The 22,291-nt window shown below is 38.5% G+C and overlaps 2 protein-coding genes across 6 annotated transcripts in view; one reads left to right on the top strand and one right to left on the bottom strand.

Moving 5' to 3' along the window:
* LOC131836464 (signal recognition particle subunit SRP54) overlaps window positions 1-12,893 on the bottom strand; it is a 70,483-nt gene extending 57,590 nt beyond the window's left edge. For 2 of the 4 annotated variants that reach the window (XM_059181905.1, XM_059181899.1), the window contains exons 1-2: window positions 12,615-12,893; window positions 2,756-2,866 (exon numbers count right to left, since the gene is read on the bottom strand). In XM_059181905.1, coding sequence (XP_059037888.1) covers window positions 2,756-2,833 — 78 coding nt within the window. In that variant the 5' untranslated portion in view covers window positions 2,834-2,866; window positions 12,615-12,893. Of the gene's footprint in view, window positions 1-2,755; window positions 2,867-4,882; window positions 4,984-7,501; window positions 7,523-12,614 lie in introns of those variants that run through there. The other 2 variants (XM_059181900.1, XM_059181901.1) reach the window with 2 other exon arrangements.
* Window positions 12,894-12,932: 39 nt separating this feature from the next.
* LOC131836466 (uncharacterized) overlaps window positions 12,933-22,291 on the top strand; it is a 32,067-nt gene continuing 22,708 nt past the window's right edge. Inside the window, exon 1 of one of the 2 annotated variants that reach the window (XM_059181908.1) lies at window positions 12,933-13,424. In XM_059181908.1, the coding sequence (XP_059037891.1) occupies window positions 13,328-13,424 (97 nt within the window). In that variant the 5' untranslated portion in view covers window positions 12,933-13,327. Of the gene's footprint in view, window positions 13,425-17,605; window positions 18,754-22,291 lie in introns of those variants that run through there. The other variant, XM_059181909.1, reaches the window with a different exon arrangement.

Raw genomic sequence — 22,291 nt, 5'->3', positions numbered from 1 at the left:
ATCCCTCCCCACCAACCCCCCAGAAACCCTCAGTTTGTTTTGTGAGATTAAGAGTCTCTTATGGTTTGTCTCCCTCCCCATCCCATATTGTTTCATTTTTTCCCCTCCCTACCCCCCAAGACTCCCCACCCTACCTCTCAAACCCCTCATATCAGAGAGATCACATGATAATTGTCTTTCTCTGATTGACTTACTTCACTTAGCATAATACCCTCTAGTTCCATCCATGTCATTGCAAATGGCAAGATTTCGTTTCTCTTGATGGCTGCATAGATTTTTTTTTAAAGATTTTATTAATTTGAGAGAAAGAGAGAGAAACCACAGGCAGGGAGAGGGACAGAAGGAGAGGGAGAAGCAGACTCTTGGCTGAGCAGGGAGCCCGATGACATGGGGCTCAATCCCAGGACCCTGGGATCATGACCTGAGTTGAAGGCAGACACTTAACCAACTGAGCCACCCAGGTGCCTCAAAAATAAAATCTTAAAAAATAAAATGGGCCCTGGAATATTTCTTGAATAATTCCTACCTTTAACTCACTTCATCCTACAGAGGCTCATCAGATCCATCTCTTATTAATGGAGTCTGATAAAAATGGAACTGATCTTTCATTAGAGAGATCTTTCATTAGAGAGATTCTTGTTAATTCCCTAGCAGCACAGTACTAAGAGCAGAGAAGTTGCCAATACAAGCAACAGCTGTTACTATACTTCCCACCAAGCTCTTCTCCCTGGTTTCTTTTTTCTCTACTATAAACATAAACAGCATAAGGGTTACACAACAGGGAAAACTGTTTGGAAGGCTGCTGTTTTATTTATTCTGAATACCAAAGACTGCACGCACAATGGTTTAAATTATGATTTATCATTTAATAATAATTATTAGAAAAAACCCCGGATGAGGAATTAGAAAAGATACTAATCCTGGCTTTTTGGAAAATAAACACGTGGAACTGACTTCCTGTTGCTGTTAACTGAGAGGCTGGACTAGCTGAACTCAAAGATGGTCCCAAAATTATTTAATACCATTAACTTATTAAGGTATTGATAGCAAATTCTACATTAGATTTTTTTTTCAGTGAGCACTGAGTAAGGTACAGAACTAGCAAATCACTGTATTGTATACCTGAAACTATATTTAATATAGCACAGTATATTAACTACACTAGAATAAAAGTTTTTTTAGTTCAAAAAAAATTTTATTTTCCAAACCTCCAAGTTAGAAAGCACTTTTTTTTCCTTCAAGAGAGGGAGAGAGAGGAACAGTGAGGGGCAGAGGGAGAGAGAGATTCCCAACCAGACCCTGTGCCCAGCACAGAGCCTAAGGTGGGGCTCAGTCTCACAAACCCAACATCATTACCTGAACTGAAATCAAGGGTCAGATGCTTAACTGACTGAGCCACGAGGTGCCCCTAGAAAGTACTTTTTTAATCTATTATTTATTTAGATCCTTAAAAGCACCTTGTAAGATAAATGCTGTTTTTCTCATTTTATACATTAAGGAATCTGAAGCTAACTTGCCCAGATTTCTATCACAAGCTACTAAGCAGGTGGCTAACGAGGTCTTCTAAAACCAAATTCAGTACTGTCCCATTGGTACCACAAATATAAAGTATACTTGGGGACTCTCATCTTCTTCAATTGACAAATCATTAAGATACAAGGTATGGGGGGGTTGGATAACAGGTTTTTTTTTTTTTGGTGGGCAGTAAAAGGTTTAATGAGCAGTAGCAAAGCAATGGTACAAAGCTCTGAGGAGGGAGGGGACCCAACAGAAATATTTAAAACTAAAAACAAGAGTGCCAGGAGGAAGAGTACTTCAGATACCATATAAGGAGTCAGCTTACAAAAACTAAATAATAAAAACAAATAAAAGCAAAAAAACTGAATGAGGATTTCAGAGAAAATCAAAGTAGACAACATGAAAATACCATGTGGGCAGTAAAAGGTTTAATGAGCAGTAGCAAAGCAATGGTACAAAGCTCTGAGGAGGGAGGGGACCCAACAGAAATATTTAAAACTAAAAACAAGAGTGCCAGGAGGAAGAGTACTTCAGATACCATATAAGGAGTCAGCTTACAAAAACTAAATAATAAAAACAAATAAAAGCAAAAAAACTGGATGAGGATTTCAGAGAAAATCAAAGTAGACAACATGAAAATACCAGCCTTCTATGAGAAAGCGGAATAAAAGTGAAGGAGAAAAAGATGAGATGCGCACATGCCTACCCAAGAAGAAAGAAGCAGGACACTGAAGTTTCAGGCCAATGTCTCCAGATCTAAGCCTTTTTTACTTTTTTAAAAGATTTTATTTATTTATTTGACAGAGAGAGATCACAAGTAGGCAGAGAGGCAGGCAGAGGGAGAGGGGGAAGCAGGTTTCCTGCTGAGCAGAGAGCCTGATGCGGGGCTCAATCCCAGGACCCTGAGATCATGACCCGAGCCGAAAACAGAGCCTTAACCCACTGAGCCACCCAGGCGCCCTCTAAGCCATTTTTAAAACAAAAAATGTATGCCATTTTTACATGTTAGTTAAGATTTGGGGGGTTTCTGTTTCCTTTTTTTATAATTCTTTATAGAAAGTAAAATAGTAAGATAGTCAACTCAATAAAAAACACCATATAGTGTATCCAGCTTTAAATTTTTATCTATAGTTATTAAATCTACATCAAAACAAATATAAACATAGAGATTACTAATAATTCATGTCCCGATGTAGTAATGATGTGCAATCATATATATTTCACACATTTTACATACCTCTTCATTGATGATGGTGGCATTGCTCAATGAGCGTAATGCTGATGTTATTTTTCTTCCAAGGTCTGCTAGTACCATCTTGAAGGCTTTAAGATGTGATTACAAGAAAATCTAAGGAAAAACATTAAATAAAAACATTTGAAAAATAATCAATACCAGTTTTCATAATTGAAGACTTCTGAAGAAGAGTATTTAATTAAAATTAAACTATTATAATGTTTAGATACTATAACTTCAACTTCTATAGCCTCAATCTGCAGCCTCAATATACGTATGTCCAAAAGCTAAGGCTACTCATTGATTATGATGACTTGAGTTTGAATACCTAATTAGAATATTCTATACAAATCAGCAAATTCAACATTCAGATAAAATGCTTTGAGGCAATAATGATACAATCTCAGATCCAAACATCTATATGAATACGGACATTTTGGAACTATATGTGAATATGAATAAGGGAAGAAAAAAGGTGAAATCTCTACCCAGAAATATTGTCCAATTACATTAAAGGACTCTGTAAACTATATTGATTTATGCTCTAAGCCAAAGGGAAAAAAAAGGTTTTAATTAATAAGACACTTCACTTTTCACACACATTACATTAGCTCATCTTATTCTTCTAACACCCAAATAAAGGGGTATATTACTGACTTTCCTGTTTTAAAGCAGTTCTTGATTCCCCAACTCTAAAACAAGATAACCTCAAAGGCCCTTCCAGCTCTAAAATGTTATGGTTTTAGAAAGTATACAGATGCACCTACCACATCGAAGTCCTTCTACCATGCAAGGACTCATGGATGGTAAGCAAGCAAATAGGACAGGGAGTCCCTGACCTCAAGGTGCTTACCTACTAACAGGCAAGACAAGACACAGGAATGTGCAGCAAATAAATATAAAGAGAATTCCTTTTGCCTGACTGCCTTCAAACTGGGATATTGGTTTCCTTCTACCTTCAGATTCACATGAAACACCAGCTCTTCCTGGGTCTCAAGCCTGCCAGCCTTTGAAATGGAACTACACCACTCACTCAGCTCTCCTGGGTCTCCAACTTGCCAACCTGGAGGATCTTGGGACTTGTCAGCCTCCATGATCACATAGCCAATTGCTTATAATAAATTTCTTTTTACACACACACACATCCTATTGTTCTGTTTCTGTGGAGACCCTTGACTAATACCGCTAAAGTACTAGTTCAAAGCTGCAATAAAACTTTATGATCAATTGCCAATGACCATTTCTGTAAAAATTCAAAGAAAGAAAACACAGGCTCAGGTAGATAGAAAAAGCTTTACAGAGAAGTTTGAATATGAATTTGATCCTGAAATATAAGTAGAACGTGCATAAGAGAAGAAGACAAAAAAGAATTGAAAGAAAATGATAAGGCATGAGCAGAAACGGAGACATAGAAAAAGCATGGGACATACTATACATACTATACATATACATATACTTATGCCTTATGCATGAACTTAAGAGATTACTAAGTATGTATTATTTGGAAGGCAGTAAATAAAATATTCTAGTCAGGACAGTGGCTAGCTAATTAAAAGGAAATACAGGTTGTGAAGAGCCTGAAACCAGGTTAAGAAGTATCAGACATCTGGTAGATGCAAAATCAGCAGAAAAGCTCAGTGTTCAAAACAATGTTAGTAACTCTTCCGAGTTAACTAATCTAGTCAACCAAGATAATCAAGACTAGATTCCTATAAAAAGAGTATACAGGAGGGCGCCTGGGTGGCTCAGTGGGTTAAGCCGCTGCCTTCGGCTCAGGTCATGATCTCAGGGTCCTGGGATCGAGTCCCGCATCGGGCTCTCTGCTCAGCAGGGAGCCTGCTTCCCTCTCTCTCTCTCTCTCTCTCTGGCTGCCTCTCTGTCTACTTGTGATTTCTCTCTGTCAAATTAATAAAAAAAAAAAAATTTTAAATAAACAAAACAGAGAAAGAGAAAAGGAGGGGAGTCAAAAGGAGGAGGAAAGGAAATGCACTCAAGGACCTATCATTGGCAAAGAGATGTTCCAGGCTGAGCTCTAAATTAGACACTACATTTCCACTCAGGTAAAACTAGGTAATTTAGAACCTAAAAAATTACTAACAACTTGATGGAATTGAAAAAAAATGTACTTACCATAAATTGTTTACATTACATGGTTACTTCACCTGAAAGACCAATTACTTCACAGACAAGATCCAGCACTTTTAATTTCTTATCCCATACTCGTTATACTAAATTATTATTGCTTAAGTAAACATTCTTGAGGTAAAAAATAAGAATCAGATGTTTCAGTTCATCTCCTTTGCCACCGTGTTACCCAGAGTGATATAATCCTCATTATGACACCACAATTTACTATTTTAGAGATCACGTCATAAACACATCATCCTCCATTTTAAAAAGCTATTATTAGTTAACTCTTAAAAATAAACCTATCTTCCTACATTGACTGATCTTTTAAACTAAAAATACTTCTGTGAAGTTTTCTAATACATTTTTCCTCACGTAAGTACTTATTGGCAGCACATTTTTTTATATATTTGCCTGTTTATAAAAACATACATTTCCATAAAGGAATAATGATATCTAGTAATACCTTTTATTTATAGGGTATTATCTGTGCAATTTCCAAGGATGTGTTCCTGAATTAGGATTCTCCTCAAAAACTCAATGACTTCCTATTTCATGCAAAGGTAAAGTCCTCAAAATGCAAAATGGACTGTAAGGCACTCCCAAATTCACACACTCCATTTTAATTACACTGACCTCCTTACTGTTGATCCTGCACATTACTACCTCAGGTCCTTTGTACTGGTTGGCATGATCTCCCCCTGGCTGACAAGGGGAAAGACAGCTCCCTGCCTCATCACCTTCAGATTGCTGTCTAGATGCAATTTCTCTCAATAAGGGCTTCCCTATCACTTGTTTAAATGCACAGTCTCCCTTCCCTTTATTTTTTTCTATTGTCTCATTATCAAATAACTATGATTTACTTATTTTGTTTGTGGTCTGTAATATCTATCCCCCAATTGAAATGTAAGCTGCATGAGGGCAGGGACTTTTGCCTCTTTTGCTCCCTCCTATGAACTCACTGCTTTATGTCTCCTCAGTATATACTGAGCCCTTATTAAAAATGAACTTTATGAATGAATGTATTTAAGACTATAGGAACAAAGGGAGATGGGGAACAAAAGTTATGAAAGGCCTTACAAATATCTTTTTTAAGACCAGTAACATAGAGCCACTCTGGAAAACAGTAAAGAGGTTCCTCAGAAAGTTGAAAATAGAGCTACCCTACCCAGCAATTGCACTACTGGGTATTTACCCCAAAGATACAGATGTAGTGATATGAAGGGGCACCTGCACCCCAATGTTTATAGCAGTAACGCCCACAAAAGCCAAACTATGGAAAGAGCTCAGATATCCACTGACAGATGAATGGATAAAGATGGGGTATATATATTCAATGGAGTATTACACGGCCATTAAAAATTGGAATCTTGCCATCTGTAATGACATGGATGGAACTAGAGAGTATTCTGCTAAGTGAAATAAATCAATCAGAGAAAGATAATTATCCTATGATCTCACCAACATGTGGAATTTAAGAAACAAGGCAGAGGATCATAGGAGAAAAGAGGAAGAAATGAAACAAGATGAAACCAGAGGGAGACAAACCATAAGAGACTCTTAACTACAGGAAACAAACTGAGGGCTGCTGGGGGTGAGGTGAGGGGGATGGGGTGATTGGGTGATGGACACTGGGGAGGGTATGTGTTGTGGTGAGTGCTGTGAATTGTGTAAGACTGATCAATCACAGACCTGTACCCCTGAAACAAATAATGCATTATATATAAAAAAAAAAAATTGGAAGAGGTAGAAAAAAAAGACCACCAATATAAACCAATGAAATCAAAAGAAAGTCAATGACCTAGGTAATTGATATTGTACAACTACAAATATCCATTTGCCATTACTTAGTGTAAGTTTCTAGAACTTCCCTTAAAAAAAAAAAAGAATTTCTAACAAGATTCTTAAAAATAGCCTCACCTTGATCTAATATGCATACTATAATACAGAACATCCTTTTTAATGTTACTAGTTAACCCTATATCTCAAATTGGAGTAATTTACAATTCAAGCACACTCACTCAAAATTCTCTTTTTCAACTAAAAAGGTTTATGGAAGTAAGTCAGTGTATACAAGAATTTCACAAAAGAGGAATCTCTACTTCGATGGGGCTGTTGGAAAAGTTTAAGGGTAAATTATTGTATAGTACTTTATACAGTTTAACATCTATTATCTCATTCCACCCTCACAATTTTATGATATAAGTAGGTTAGAGATTAGAGAATGGTGTTCCCTACAAAAAAAGAAAAAAAAGCAAAATGACTTCCCACAGTCTCCTGGCTACACAATCCTAGGTCCTATAGTATGAATGACACTTTCAAAAACAGGGTTGAATATCCCTGCTGGCAAACTCCAGGACAAATTTTGTTGCTGTATTACAATGTCAGGAAATCATATTTTGAAAGCAAAAATGCACACTCCTCTTCCTGGAAGAATCACTGCAATGTCCAGAAAGAACTGACAATCAGGACCACTGCAATCAGGATGTATAAGGACTGAGCTTTGTCCAAGTCACATGTTCTAACAGGAATCTAAGAGGAGCTGGATAGTGAGGTAATGGAAATAGGCCTAAGTATAGGGTGCCCTGATAAGGCAAACACAAGGCCAAGTATCATACTTACCTGCTGCAGTGTGAAGTACTGGAAAGAGCATGGGTTTTGGAGTCTGACAGACTTGGATTCAAATCCCAGCTCTGCTACATACTGGCTGTGTTACTTTGAGTAAATTACTTAATCTCTCTGAGCCTCCCTTTCCTTACCTGCAAAATGGAGATAATACCATTATCAAGGTAGTGACCCTGAAGGGATGTTGTGAGGGTTAAATGAGACAATAAGTATAAAACTGTATATTAACTTCCTGGCTTCCTTGAATGCTACCAACTGGATCTCCCTATTGTACTACCTGAAGTGTAAGTAAACTGGAACTTTTCTTAAACTTTACTAAGGCTACTGTCCCATTACCTAGAAACGACCCCAGGAATCTTTAGGGCCAATTACACGTACCTATAATTCTATTACTCAACAGGAGCTACAGTGTTCAAACAGCCACTTTCCTCTACATAAACAATTATAAATATTCCTGCCAGAAACTTGCCTGGAGATCATATAAACAGATCCCAATGACTAGAGATTTCAAATCCTATCACAATGAAAATCCCTATTAAAAAAGTTCTTCTAAGCCCTAGTCAGTGACTAACTTATTGGATCAATATTAGACTAAAAAACTAAATAAATATATTATTAGTAGTAAATACCTTTAGAAAATTCAATTCTAAACTATGTACTTTTCCAAAAGCTAGTCAAAAGCCCAAACCAATATTTGCTTTCCTTACTATAATACTAAGTCCATATATATTGTATGTGTATATATATAAGTATATATATATATTTAATTTCTGTGTAGTATATGTGTCATATTCCAGGATAACACAGAAGTAAATTTACCTAAGCAAGTGGTCTATATGCATCTTATTTGCTAAAATTATTCTATTTGAATGACAATATAATGTTAATTATGACTTTTAAATATGTAAGTATTTTTTCATTCTGAATCTTAGTCCTCCAAGGAAATAATTCATAATAATTTATGTTCATGATTACAGGAAGATATGTAATCAGTGTAAAAATTCAAACATTACAGAAATACTGAAGATAGAAATTATAATTCCCCTAATCTTATACCCTCTTGTCCCCTGATAACCAATTTGGTTTACGTTCCCATAGACTTTGTTTTCTATGCATATAATTTAGGCAAGTTTTCACTAAGAATTAAGGTTTGGGGAATGAAAAAGGAAGGAGCAATGAGGGAAATTCTTTTGTAAACAAGCTTGCTAATGCTAAAAACATGCTTAAATGCAAAGGCAGAATACAAAACTGCACATACTGTCCATTTTTGTCTATAAACAAATATCAAAAAATAACATTCGTTTCCCAGGAAATACAGCTCAAAGGCACAACCAGATACTACTTCACACACACACGAATGGCTATAGTCAAAGAGATATAACAAGTGTTAAGGCTGTGGAGAAATCAGAACCCTCATACACTGCTGGTGGGAATGTAAAACGGCATACAGCCCATTGGAAAGTTTGGCAAGTCCTCAAAATGTTAAACACAGTGTTACTGTATATCACCCAGCAATTCCACTCTGAGGTACATCCAAGAGAAAGTAAGACACACATCCACAAATATCCATAAAATGGAATTCCTGATAATAAAAAGGAATGAAGCACTGATAACATGTTACACCATGAATACTGAAAACATTACGCTGTAAGAAGCCAGTGACAGAAGAGCCACATACTCTATGATTCCATGTATATGAAATGTCAAAGAGTAAATCTATAGAGACAGAAAGTTGCTTAGGGCTCAAGAGTTGGGGGAAAATGAGGAGTGACTGTTAGTGAGCATGAGTTTTTCCATAGAGTGATAAAAATGTTCTAAAATTGATTGCAGTGATGCTTGCACAACTCTGTAAATACACTAAAAACTACTAAATTGTACACTTTAGGTGAACTGTATGACATGTGAATTTTATTTCAGTAAAATTGTTAGAAAATAATAACATTCATCATTTCTGGATGATTAACAATTATTAATCTTTATTCTTTTATTTATATCATTTTGTAATTGCCAAATTTTTGGTAATGACTAAGACTATTGTTTTTTAAAATCAAAAGGAAAATTATTTTTCAAAGTGCTCCTTGTGAGAGGGCGCCTGGGTGGCTCAGTGGGTTAAGCCGCTGCCTTCGGCTCAGGTCATGATCCCAGGGTCCTGGGATCGAGTCCCGTATCGGGCTCTCTGCTCAGCAGGGAGCCTGCTTCCCTCTCTCTCTCTCTCTGCCTACCTCTCTGTCTACTTATGATCTCCGTCTGTCAAATAAACAAATAAAATCTTTAAAAAAAAAAAAAAAGTGCTCCTTGTGAGAAATACAGTGATATTACACTGGGGATTGAGATGGAATTGCCACTTGAACTCATTTAATTATTCATTCATTCATTCATTCATTCAATACGTACTATGTGTTCCACGAATCGTCCCAGCCTGAGAAAAGTTCTAACTCCAAATCAACAAATTACATCAATTTAACACAGACAAGACTTCTCTCTTGACTTCAAAAGATCAATTATACATCATACCACCCACTGACTTAACAGCTTTACTTCTGCACCGAAGATTATATTTAACTATGCAAGAAGTACCAGAAAATTCTCTCTTCATTTAAATAACCTGCTTCCAAATTTTAAAACTCCTTTTAATATTTAAAAAAAAAGAAAAAATGCAACATTTCATAGTTTGATAGCAGAAAATTCAATTTTTACCAAAAATTCAACAAGAGGTAATAACCCAAAAACAATGAGAATCACTTAAGATACTTTATTGGCTATCAGGTCGATCATAACAAGAATCTTTACGTAAACTGTTACCAAGATTAAAACAAAGTCAAAAGAATTCCTCGGCAATAGTCTGTCCTGAAATTGGAAAGATCACAGGCTGAAAGCATGGAAGAGAAGGAATAAGAGGTATATGCTGTTTTTGTTATTTCAGGTACATGTACATAACACCAATCTGCTGAAAATTAAATACTCAATCATAAAATGTCCAAGGATAGTACCATCAAGAGGTTTTGGAGGAAGTGGCTGGCCTCTTTTAAATTCTTTAATTAGGAGGGCAAAACAAGCCATCTATATTTTGAAAAACTTCACTGGTTACACTGAAGTGCAGCCAGGCTTAAAAATCACTGCATGAAATAATACTCCTCAAAGGAAACAAGGGAAAGAAAAATCTGTTTCATAATTTAAAAATTAGAGTCAACATAGCAAGTACACTGGAGGGAGAAAAACTTGAGAACAAGGAGACTAAAGATACACTAACTAGCCTGGTGGAGGCATGTGGGCTTGAATCAGGGAAGCAGAAAGCAGAATGGATCAAGTCAAGTCCAAGCAGAGGCTACAGGAATTACTGACCAAATAGTTGTGGGAAGTGAAGGAGAAACAAAAGGCAAAAGTGACTCCAAGGTCTCAAACAGTAACCGGATGGCAAGGGATACCATCAATGAATGAAGGGAAGACAAAAAAGAAGCTGGTTTGAAACCTAAAGAGTAACCAGACAAAAAGTTAAGAGGTTTTAAGGTTTTTTAAGGTCGTATTTGTCATGTTCTACTAAACTGGGATTTTGAGTACATCTCCTACAATACTTTGTAATGTCCTACTAACGTTGGATAATGACTACATAGGGGTTCATTTTATTATTGTTTTTCAAATCGAACATACAAATATCACAAAATTCAGGTACAAACAAGGAGTTAAAGCCCTTATATATCATATATATAATAATGAAAGAAGTGGGGGGAAAAAAGCAAAGTTGAGGTAGTAAGTTTGGTTTGGGACCTACTGAATTTGCAGAAACTAAAGAACTATATCACTCATGAGACTTAAGTTACAGGGAAAAAAAGAGAAATTAGAGAAGTTTGGAAATGGTTAGCATACAAAGATAATGCCATGGAAGCAAAGGATGTAGATGAGAAGTCTCAAGGGCAGCCTCTGAAAGACCCTGAGATGGCGAAGAGCCAACAAAAAGGAGTCAACCAAAAAGAATAATTAAAAGGGATAGAAGCCCTTACTGACCCTTTTCCCTCTCCAAAGGCATACAGAAGAAAATCAATTTAAAAAAAGGAAGCTACTATTTATCTTCCTAAATTCTTGTGGTAAGTCCAGAATTTCCAGTTAGGTGGAGTCAGAGGAATAATCTGTTTGAAAGAGGGCCTGAAGATGTGTTTATCAAATTAGAAAATATTAACTGACCACATGAAAATACCAAGAGAAAGAGTTTTGAGAGAAATAATTCCTCTCCCTTCAGTCATTAACACTGCTATATACCAGGCATTGCATGAAACTGATCATCTAATCTTTTATCCCCATAATAAGCTTATTAGATGGATGAGGAAACTGAAGCTGGAATAGAATAGAACTGGAATAGAAACTTGTTCAGGGTCACAAATCTTCCAAGGAGTACTCTCATCTGGGTTCCCAGAGCTCTCATAGCTCTTTATACCTTCTTAGAGTTTCTCATTACTCATCTTATTTAATGTGTATATATATGCCTCTCTCTCACTGTACTGTTAGCTCCTCAATGACAGGGTTTGTATCACTCATTTCTGTATTCTTATAGATAGGAATAAATAAAGAGTGTGAATTAAGCATATGAAAGAACTAGGTGAGAACAGCATCAAGAAAACCAACTGGGGAAAGAGTTTCAAGAAATGGTCAACAATGGCAAATGCAGAGAGAGCCAACAGTGTATCTGAAGTCATCAATGGCACTAATCTGATATCCCTTATTCATTTATGAAACGCCTACTATATGCAGGACAACGTGTTAAGCACAATGGACACGGAAAAATAAAATCTGGTACACGCCAAAAGGTTTTCGGAGAAGTAGCCGCATCTAAATTCTTGATCGGGAGAGCAAAGCAAAGACTCAGGCCTGTAACTGCCCACACCTAATCTGGCTCGGGTAAATCTGAAAACTACTTAAAAGGGTCACAGTGCATCTTTTAAGAAAACTTCCGATGGGACACACGAGATGAAAAAGGGCCAGTGCACCTCAGTCTCGGTGACGAGAGCCGGTGGCCAGGGAAGCCGACTCCCTCCGGGGTCTCCGGCCCCCAAGGAGAGCTGACGCTGCCCCTAGCTGCCAGTCCGTGGTCGGGGGCGGGAAAAAGCAAGCCACTTACCGCAAAAAGCACCGCTACCGCTGTGGCCCAAAGGGGCCGGGGATTCTTTCTCGAGGCCCCCGCGCCGTGGGAGGAAACCAAGGAAAGCAAGGATCAGACAGACAGGTGCGACCCCACAGCCCGACTTCCCAAACTATACAAACTGGGGCTCCGGCGCCCAGCACCGCGACGCCAACTCCCACCAGCTGGAAGACCGACGATTGCCACCGAACCTTCCGCCCAATGAGGAAACGTCACCACTCGCCGAAGTCCAGCCTTTCATGAAAAGGATACACTTCCGCTTCCGGGGCACCTGCCGCATTCTCTCCGTACTTCTACTGAAAAGGTTTATTGAGAGAGGTTTCTTTGCTTCGATTGGCTTTTTGACACTCGGGTTTTCTTATCGCTTAATCTCTGCGACAGCGAAGTGGCCAGATAGAACGCCCTCTGGGGATGCGATCCCCGTAAAGAATTTCGACCTCGATAAGTCGCTTTAAGAAAAAGTGACTAGGCTGTGCACGGCCAGTTAAGAGGGGAGCGGTGAGACTTGGAGGGGCGATTAGAGAGCCGGGAGTCCTCCCCGGGAGCATGTGAGAACTCCAGAAAGGGGCGGGGCTTGGGAATTTCGCCGCTCAGAGAGGCGGGTTCCGCGGCGTCGGATCTGGCGTGGAAACCCGTCTCGGCCTGCGCGTGCGCAGTGCGAGCCTTCCCTTCGGCTGCTCTCAGCTTTCAGCATGGAATTCTGCTCCGCGAGGCGAGCAGTCCTGCAGCTGCTGCGTACGGTGGCTCCCGCAGACCTCCCAGCGCTGCTCGATTGGATGCGAACTACCCGTAAGCGACCAGAGCCAGACGCAAGGGGTTGGGGCAAGGATGTGCTATGGGCGCTGACCTTGGGGACTTCAGACCGGGTGAGGCCGAAAGCCTCCTAGGGGTCGCTGTGCTGGTCCTCGCTCGAGTACAGGGCTGATTGATGGGGGCACATCGCAAACCTTAGCAGCTTCAGAGTCCAGTTTGGGATTGGGTGCAGGAACAGCTGGCTCTCGGTTGTTTTTGACTGCGCTACAGGCTTCAGACAAGCCCCTAGAGTCTCTTTGTAGCTAAGCCTTTTCAGAGGGGAAAGAAGGGGCAGGGGATTTTGCCCCTCCACCCTTCCCCCATTACCCCCACAAACTTCGGACTACCTGTGAAGAAACTACCTGAAAAAGCACTTTGCAAAAGAAGTTTCGGGCTGTGGAGCAGGAAGCTTTTACAAAACCCTGCAAGCGAAATTACCTGCTGGCTAGTGCACTTATTTTCTCAATTGTAAAACGGACCGTCGATTTGATAGTTTTTCGGGAGTGAGGGAAAGGAGAGAAGGGGGTGGGAATAGGGAAAGACTCTGATTTTAAACTGTTCGTAGAATTAACAATAATAAAAGGCGCAAGTTAGAATCGAGGAAATGAAGCGATTAGGTAGGTTTATTGAAGAATGATTAGATCTGTTTTGGCAATGTGAGGCCTGGTGAAGCACACGAAAATAGGATATTCCTTGTTTGGGAGCTGTGCCAACCGAGGCTATGCCTCTGTACCTCTCAGCGTTGAATCCTATGTTTATTTACATCCAGACCCATGACTTGAAATATTCCTCTGTGCTAATGACTTCCAAACTTGACTTCTTCCTAAAACGCTCTTTCTTTGTGATTTTAGAGTCAATCAGTAGGTTGGGGTATTATTATTATTGCACATTTGGAGGGATTGTTTTAGATAAGATGCCAAACTGAAATTAACTTGGACAACTGGTAGTGAAGTTTAGGCTGGACAAGTAGAGAAAACCAGACAGATAACTTCATACGTACACACATAGCAAGATTCAAGATAGGAATTGCTGAGTCTCCTGTCTTTTTTTTTTTTTTTAAGATTTTATTTATTTATTAGACAGAGAGAGTTCACAAGTAGGCAGAGAGAGAGAGGGGAAGCATGCTCCCTGCTGAGCACAGAGCCCAGTGTCGGGCTTGATCTGAAGACCCTGAGACTAGGACCTGAAACCATGACCTGACCCAAGGCAGAGGCTTAACACACTGAGCCACCCAGGCGCCCCTCTCCTGTCTTTTCATTAAACCTTCTATTGCCAGTTTTATCGATCATATCCCAATTAATTATACAATGTGCTAGTTTCCAAGGTTTTTTCTGCATTCCTCAGAACAAAAACTTCCTCCAGAAACCCCAGAGTGCCTACAAAAATGCCCCCTACTGCCTGGTTCTGGCAATTGCACAATTAACTAAAATATCCTTGCCCTCAAGATTGCAGTTTTATGGAACCATTTGTAATCTAAATCTCCAGTTTTAGAGGCATCGTTTGAGAACTTCATTTTTCAAAATCAGGAAAACTTGCAAGGATGTTTTGGGTGATAATTCGGGAAAAATGAAGACCCAGTATCCCTGGTTAAACAGTACCTTTTTACTCTTACAAAGCACTTTCTGTGCCTTTCTCCAGCACACCCTGTAGTCAGAGAAGCTCATGCATTTTGTTAAATGATTTAGAAAACAACCTGAGTTTCTGAGAATATTTATTAACGTGAATATTTTAAGAAATGAGGGTATCACTTAAAACGGAGTGTTTTAACATCTATCTTAAAAAGACAACTTACTAGTATATTGTTTCAAGTGATAAAAAATGTATAACTAACGCTTACCATTTTAAGCTGTTTTTAAGTACACATTTCAGTGGCATTAATACTTTTATGTTGTTCATGGGTGCCTGGGTGGCTCAGTGGGTTAAGCCGCTGCCTTCGGCTCAGGTCATGATCTCAGGGTCCTGGGATCGAGTCCCGCATCGGGCTCTCTGCTCAGCAGGGAGCCTGCTTCCTCCTCTCTCTCTCTCTGCCTGCCTCTCTGCCTACTTGTGATCTCCGTCTGTCAAATAAATAAATAAAAAATCTTAAAAAAAAAAAAAATACTTTTATGTTGTTCAGATCACTGCCATCTATCTCCAGAACTTTCTCATCTTCTCAGGCTGAAACTAAGTATACCGTTTTATGAAGTGGCTCTAAATAGGGCACAAAAGATTCTTACTATTTTCCTAATCCGTGTCCTTTTTCTAGGAAAATATCTTCTATCTCTAGCATTAAAGCACTTGCATAATATCTCACTTTTTTGACATATTCTTAGACCTTCAGTAATTATAATTCTCCTTAAATTTTTCTACCATTTAGTGGAATAGCAGGAGACAATAATAGACACCGAGTATGACTTTGGCTTTGAGTTTCATAGTTTATTGAAATTAAAAAACATTACAGGTAAAATCACAATAATTTTAGATACACAAAAGAAAGAATAATATTCTTGATCTCTGAAGGAGTGGGATTATCTCACCAAGACCTGAGGTCTTTTAGGATCAGGCTGGTAGAACCAGAAGCTTGGACCAAGGCAGAGCCAAGTACATGTCAATGCCTGATAAACTGAAGATTTAGAAGAAATAAAGATAGGAGCCTACATTTTACCTTGGGTACAGCATAGGCCCAAAGGTCTAGGAAACAAAGAACACTAATATAGGAAGATGAATCAAGTCTGAGGGGCAAAGCACATGAAGATACCCACCCCTCCCCCACCCCATTCCAAAAAAGAGTAAAATACAGCAGGATCTCAGCTGATTGATTCTGATCTTGTGGCACAGCATCTGTTTTCTTCTATTTCCTGTATGTATGTAAAGTGGGCTCTCGATCTAGATTTCAAAGTATGGGAGAGTGACTGCAGTCCATCAAGTGAAGGGAGCTAAGAGCCAGAATTGCAAGTGGGATCCCCAATAAGCATATAAAAAAATACACTGGGGGATGTCTGGGTGGCTCAGTTGGTTAAGCCACTGACTTTTGATCTCAGCTTGAGGTCTTGATCTCAGGGTCATGGGCTCATGCTCTGCTTTCACTCTACCCTGGGATAGAGCCTACTCAGAAATTATTTAAAAAGGGCACCTGGGGGGCTCAGTGGGTTAAAGCCTCTGCCTTGGGCTCAGGTCATGATCCCGGAGTCCCGGGATCGAGTTCTGCATCGGGCTCTCTGCTCAGCAGGGAGCCCGTTTCTCTCTCTCTCTCTCTCTCTCTCTGCCTGCCTCTCAGCCTGCTTGTGATCTCTGTCAAATAAATAAAATAAAATCTTTAAAAAAAAAGAAAAGAAAAGAAAAAGGGTGCCTGGGTGGCTCAGTGGGTTAAGCTGCTGCCTTTGGCTTAGGTCATGGTCTCAGGGTCCCGGGATCAAGTCCTGCATCGGCCTCTCTGCGCAGTGGGGAGCCTACTCCCCCCGCCCTCTGCCTGCCTCTCTGCCTACTTGTGATCTCTCTTTCTGTCAAATAAATAAATAAAATCTTTTTTTAAATTATTTAAAAACTACATTGGAACAGCTGTTAACAGTGCTTTTCTGAAGCTTCTGAATTTTTCTTGGATATGCAAATACAAATGAGAAAGTCAAGCCCATAGCCCATAAGAATGCCTAGTAAGAATCAAGTTGCAAAGGATAGAAAATTAGGGTTTGCTTTAAGAAGATTAATAAAATCATCAAAAATTAAAATTAATGCTTAAAGAAGATAATAGTAGTTGACCAGAAGCTTTTAGAAGCTTTATTGTATCCTGTATTTTAAGTATATCTTCACTGACCAGAATTGGACATGTTTGTGAGCAAAACTACAGAGCTGTTAGAAGTCCTTTGAAATTCCTGCAAATCTAAAAAGCCAACCCCAGTTTCTAATTACGTTTGTCAGACAGCATACTGCCCCAGTTCCATATTGCATTACCACTGAGGAAGTATCAATATAACAAAGATATTCCAGGCTTTATTGAAACCATATGAATCTATGAAAGTTATCAATTACATGTGGTAACAGAAATAGATTGTTTCTTCAAAAACTAAAAAGGTATACTGAGCAAATTGGTACCTCTTTTTTTTTTTTTTAATTGGTATCTCTTAAAATTTTTTCTATTAAACAAATAAAGAGAATTATACTTTTCTTTAAAGTACTTTTATACCTTAATATATTGTTGTATATTAAGAATGGACACGATATATGAAAAAAAAATACATCACAAACAAGTGAGTTTATCCCGAGAATGTATTGTGCAACATTATAAAATCAATGTAACTCACCATATTAAGTAAAAAGAAAAACTATGTTGTTATCTCAATAGACCAGGAAAAGCATTTGACAACATCCAACATCTCTTCCTGATAATAACTCTCATCAGACTAGAAGGGAACATTCTCAACCTGATAGAGGTCATCTGTGAAAAATCTGCAGCTAATTTCATACCTAACAGTGAAAGACTTGAGTTCTTTCCCCTAAGATCAGAAACAATAATGTATACTCCTCACTACTATCATCATAATACAGCTTCTGGCTAGTATGATATGGCAAGAAAAAGGAGGTGGGAGGCATTTCAATTAGGAACTGGTGAATGGATAAACAAATTGTGGCATATTTTTATAAGGGAATACTACATGGCAAATAAATGGGAAGACATTTGTACAATAGCATGTATAAATTATACTAAGTGAAGGAAACCACACTAAAAAAGACTATACTATATAATTTCATTCATTTAAAACTTGAACGTGCAGACTAGCCTGTAGTGACAAAAAAATAGGTCTCTTGCGGCTGAATGAGTGGAGGGGTTAGAAGAGAAGGATTATAAAAGGACAAGAAGAAACATTTGGGGGTCTCAGGTATGTCCACCATTTTGATTGTTAAGTGATAGTTTCATGTCTGTATACATACATCAAATTTGTATAATTATATACTTTAAATATGTACAATTTATCATGTATGATTTCTGTTTCTATAAAGCTGGTTTTGTTTTTGTTTTTTTTAATGGCTGCAAGTTCTTTAACCCTCATTCCTTGAGAGGTCTGATCTGTATTCTCTACCTTTGAGTCTGGATGGGCTTTGTGACAGCTCTGACCAATAGAATATGGCAGAAGTGACACCATGTCAGTTTCAGATCCAGGACTTAAGAAACTGGCAACTTCTACTTTCTGTCTCTTGACATTCTTGGTCTGAGAGAAGCTAACCATCATGTATGCAGTCTGACTACCTTGAGATCATCAAATTGTCAGGAATTCCCAGCTTTTCTACAGAGAGCAAGATGCCCAACCAGGGTGTAACTGTTCTTACCATCCAAGTCCAGGCACTAGAACATGTGAGTAAAGTAGCTGTCTGAAATGCCTAGTATAGTCAAGTCTTTCTTACAGATAACATTGCTTGAACATGTGTAGATTTTTCTGTTAATATAAGTTTTCATCTCTGTGATAATACTCAAGAGTGCCATTGCTGGGTCATATAGTAAGTGCATTTTTAGTTTTATGGAAACTGCCAAACTGTTGTCCAAAGCGGCTGTAGCATTTTGCATTTATACAAACAGTATATGAGTAATCCAGTTTCTCTGCATCCTCACTTGCATTTGGTCTTACCAGTATTTTTCAGTTTAGCCATTCTGTTAATTTGTGTAGTGATATATCATTGGGTTTTAATTTCCATTTCCCCAATGATGTTGAACAATTATTGTTTATGTGTTTATTTGCCATTTGAATATCCTCTTTGATGAAATATCTATTCATATCTCTTACCCATTTGTTTTTTAGATTTTCTGTTTTATTTATTTGACAGAGATCACAAGTAGGCAGAGAGGCAGGCAGAGATTGAGGAGGATGCAGGCTCCCTGCTGAGCAGAGAGCCCTTTGCGGGGGCTCCATCCCAGGACCCTGGGATCATGACCTGAGCTGAAGGCAGAGGCTTAACCCACTGAGCCACCCAGGCACCCCTCTTGCACATTTTTTTAATTGTATTTTTGGTATACTGTCACTTTGAGAGTTCTTTATGTATTTTAAATATAAGCCCTTTGTCATATGTGTGGTTTGCAGATATTTTCTCCCAGTCTGTAATTTGTTCATCCCCTTAACAAAGTTTTTAAAAGCAAAATTTTTTTAATATTGATGAGGTCCAATGTATCCACTTTTCCTTTTTTGGCATCAACTTTAAGAACTCTGTTTAGCTCTAGATACCAAAGATTTTTTCCATTTTTTTCTCTTCAAAAATTATACAACACTATATTAGTGTCAAGTTCTATGTGATCATTTTCTTTTTCCTAAAAGAGCTGTACTTTTGTCTTTTGCATTTAATTCTTTGGTCCAAGTTAATTTTTGTGTAAGGTGTGGAGTTTAGGTTGAAGTTCATTTTTTCCCCTATAGATGTCCATTTCCTCCAGCACCATTTGTTGAAAAGGCTATCATAATCAGTTGTCATTTTTGTGTGGCTCCATTTCTGAGCCCTCTATTCTGTTGATTTATGTCTCTCTCCCTGACCAATACCACTCTGTCTTGATTACTGTAACTATTGTTTAAAAGTACCTTCTTTAACTTTCAAGTGTTTGGAGATTGGCCTGTTAACCAACTTCCAGTTTAATTCCATTATGGTCAGAAAAGATACTGTGCATGACTTCAGTTCATTTAAATTTTTCTTTATTGGGGCACCTGGGTGGCTCAGTGAGTTAAAGCCTCTGCCTTCAGCTCAGGTCATGATCCCAAGGTCCTGGGATCAAGCCCCACATCGTGCTCTCTGCTCAGCAGGGAGCCTGCTTCCTCCTCTCTGTCTGCCTGCCTCTCTGCCTACTTGTGATCTCTGTCTGTCAAATAAATAAATAAAATCTTTAAAAAATATATATTTTTTTTCTTTATTTGTTTTATGGCCCAGGATATGGTTTATCTTGGTGAAAGTTTGATAGGTACTTGGAAAAAAGCTGTGTATTCTACTCTGTTTAATGCAGTGTTTTATAAATACCTGTTAGGTCTTGTTAGTCGATTATATTTTTCGGTTCTGTTTCTTTGCTGATTTTCTGCCTTTTAGTCTTTCAGTTGCTGAGAGTGGGGCAGTGAAGTTTAATTGTGGATTTGCCTCTTTGTCCCTTCAGAACAGTTTTTGTTTCATTTATTTGAAGCTCTTGTTTAGTACATTCACATTCAGGATAACTATGTCTTTTTGGTGGATTGATCCTTTAATAATTATGTAGTGTTCCTCTTTGTACCTAATAATTTTCTTTGTTTTAAAGTCTAGTTATCTCATATTAATATAGCCACTCCCATTTTTTAACTAATGTGGGCACAATATATTTTTCCTTTCCGTTTATAAAAATTCATTCTTCCTATAACATTATGTCTGAAGTGAGTTTCTATTGACAATATATAGTTGGGTTCTGTTTTTAAATCTACTTTGCCAATCTCTGTCTTTTTAAATTGATGTATATAGAGCATATACATTTAAAGTAATTATTGCTATATTAGATCTTAAGTGTGGCATCTTACTGTTTGTTTTCTGCTTGTTCTTTCTTTTTCTTAACCTAGCAATTGAGGGCCTGTTTTATTCTCCACCACTGGGCAGATGGCTAGGAGATGCCAGACCTGGATCTATTTATGCCCCTGGGGAGAGGGCCTGGAGACTGGATAGTCTGCTACTGCCCCAGTGTGGAGTGGGACTTAGGGTTCCTCAGTCGGTCTCCCGTTGTTCTTCCCCCTTTACCAGGCTTTGGCAAGAGACAGCAAGTTTTTCTTAGTTCTTTTTTTCTTCCCCCTGTGCCTGTTAGTGGTTCTGGGATGCAGGTCTCTTTGGTGTCCAGTCGAAGCTACTTGGAAGATAAAAAGAAAACCCAGGCAACTCCCTACTGTGACCTTTCTTAAGTTCTAAGACTCCTAGGCAGTTTACCTTTTCTTTCTAGCTTTCAGAGTCTTCATAATTGCCTATTGAATATTTCCAGTGTATTTAGTTGTAGTTAGAGGGAAGGAACGGGGAAAGGGAGGAAAGTTGCCCTCTTGTCTGGGACCAGAACTCCCCTCAATAAATTTTTTAAATTTGAATAGGGACTTCAAGAATAATATATGATATGAATGAATAATAGGTAATATATAACCCTGTGTTTAATTATGCACTGTAAGTCATTAAAGGTAAGGATATGGGTGAGTTAAAGCTAGAAATAAAGCGTAAAACCTCATGGAGGAAAAAAAAAACCACCTCATGGAGACAAAATACACTTCATTAATATCCTATCATATCATGCTTTTTTGACCTGCACAGCCATTATTAGGGCAAAAATGTTTTGCTGCTCTTTTCAGAAGTTATTTGCCAACCACTACAGATAGTAAAGCTAATTTTAGCCTTTTTGCACTAAAAATTTCCACAGTGCCTTACATATAGTGCTCAGTAATATTAGCTATAATTACTGAAGATCTCTTCAGAACTTTCTTCCTAGGGGCACCTGGGTGGCTTAGTGGGTTAAAGCCTCTGCCTATGGCTGGGATCATGATCCCAGAGTCCTAGGGTCATGATCCCAGAGTCCTGGGATCAAGCCCTGCATCAGGCTCTCAGCTCCGTGGGGGAGCCTGCTTCCCACCCCCTTCTCTGCCTGCCTCTCTGCCTACTTGTGATCTCTGTCAAATAAATAAATAATCTTTAAAAAAAAAAAAAAAAAAAAGGAACTTTCTTCCTAGAAAAGCATATATATTTATGTATACAACAAAGCATACAACTCTGGGCCCTGCAAGGCTCCCATAAATCCCATATGCAGATCCTCTTTGACGGGAGCCATGGTGAAGAATCATTGCTGTAAATGAAGAAATCTCCTCTCACCCTTGCGTGTGGGTGGCTGAATCAGAGTTTGCTGTCCAGGATAAGAGGTGCCAGTTCTCATT

This window comes from Mustela lutreola, chromosome 7 (assembly GCF_030435805.1).
Source record: "Mustela lutreola isolate mMusLut2 chromosome 7, mMusLut2.pri, whole genome shotgun sequence".
NCBI classification, from domain to species: domain Eukaryota; kingdom Metazoa; phylum Chordata; class Mammalia; order Carnivora; family Mustelidae; genus Mustela; species Mustela lutreola.
The sequence above is the reverse complement of the archived record's forward strand: the minus strand, read 5'-3'. Positions and strand labels throughout refer to the sequence as shown.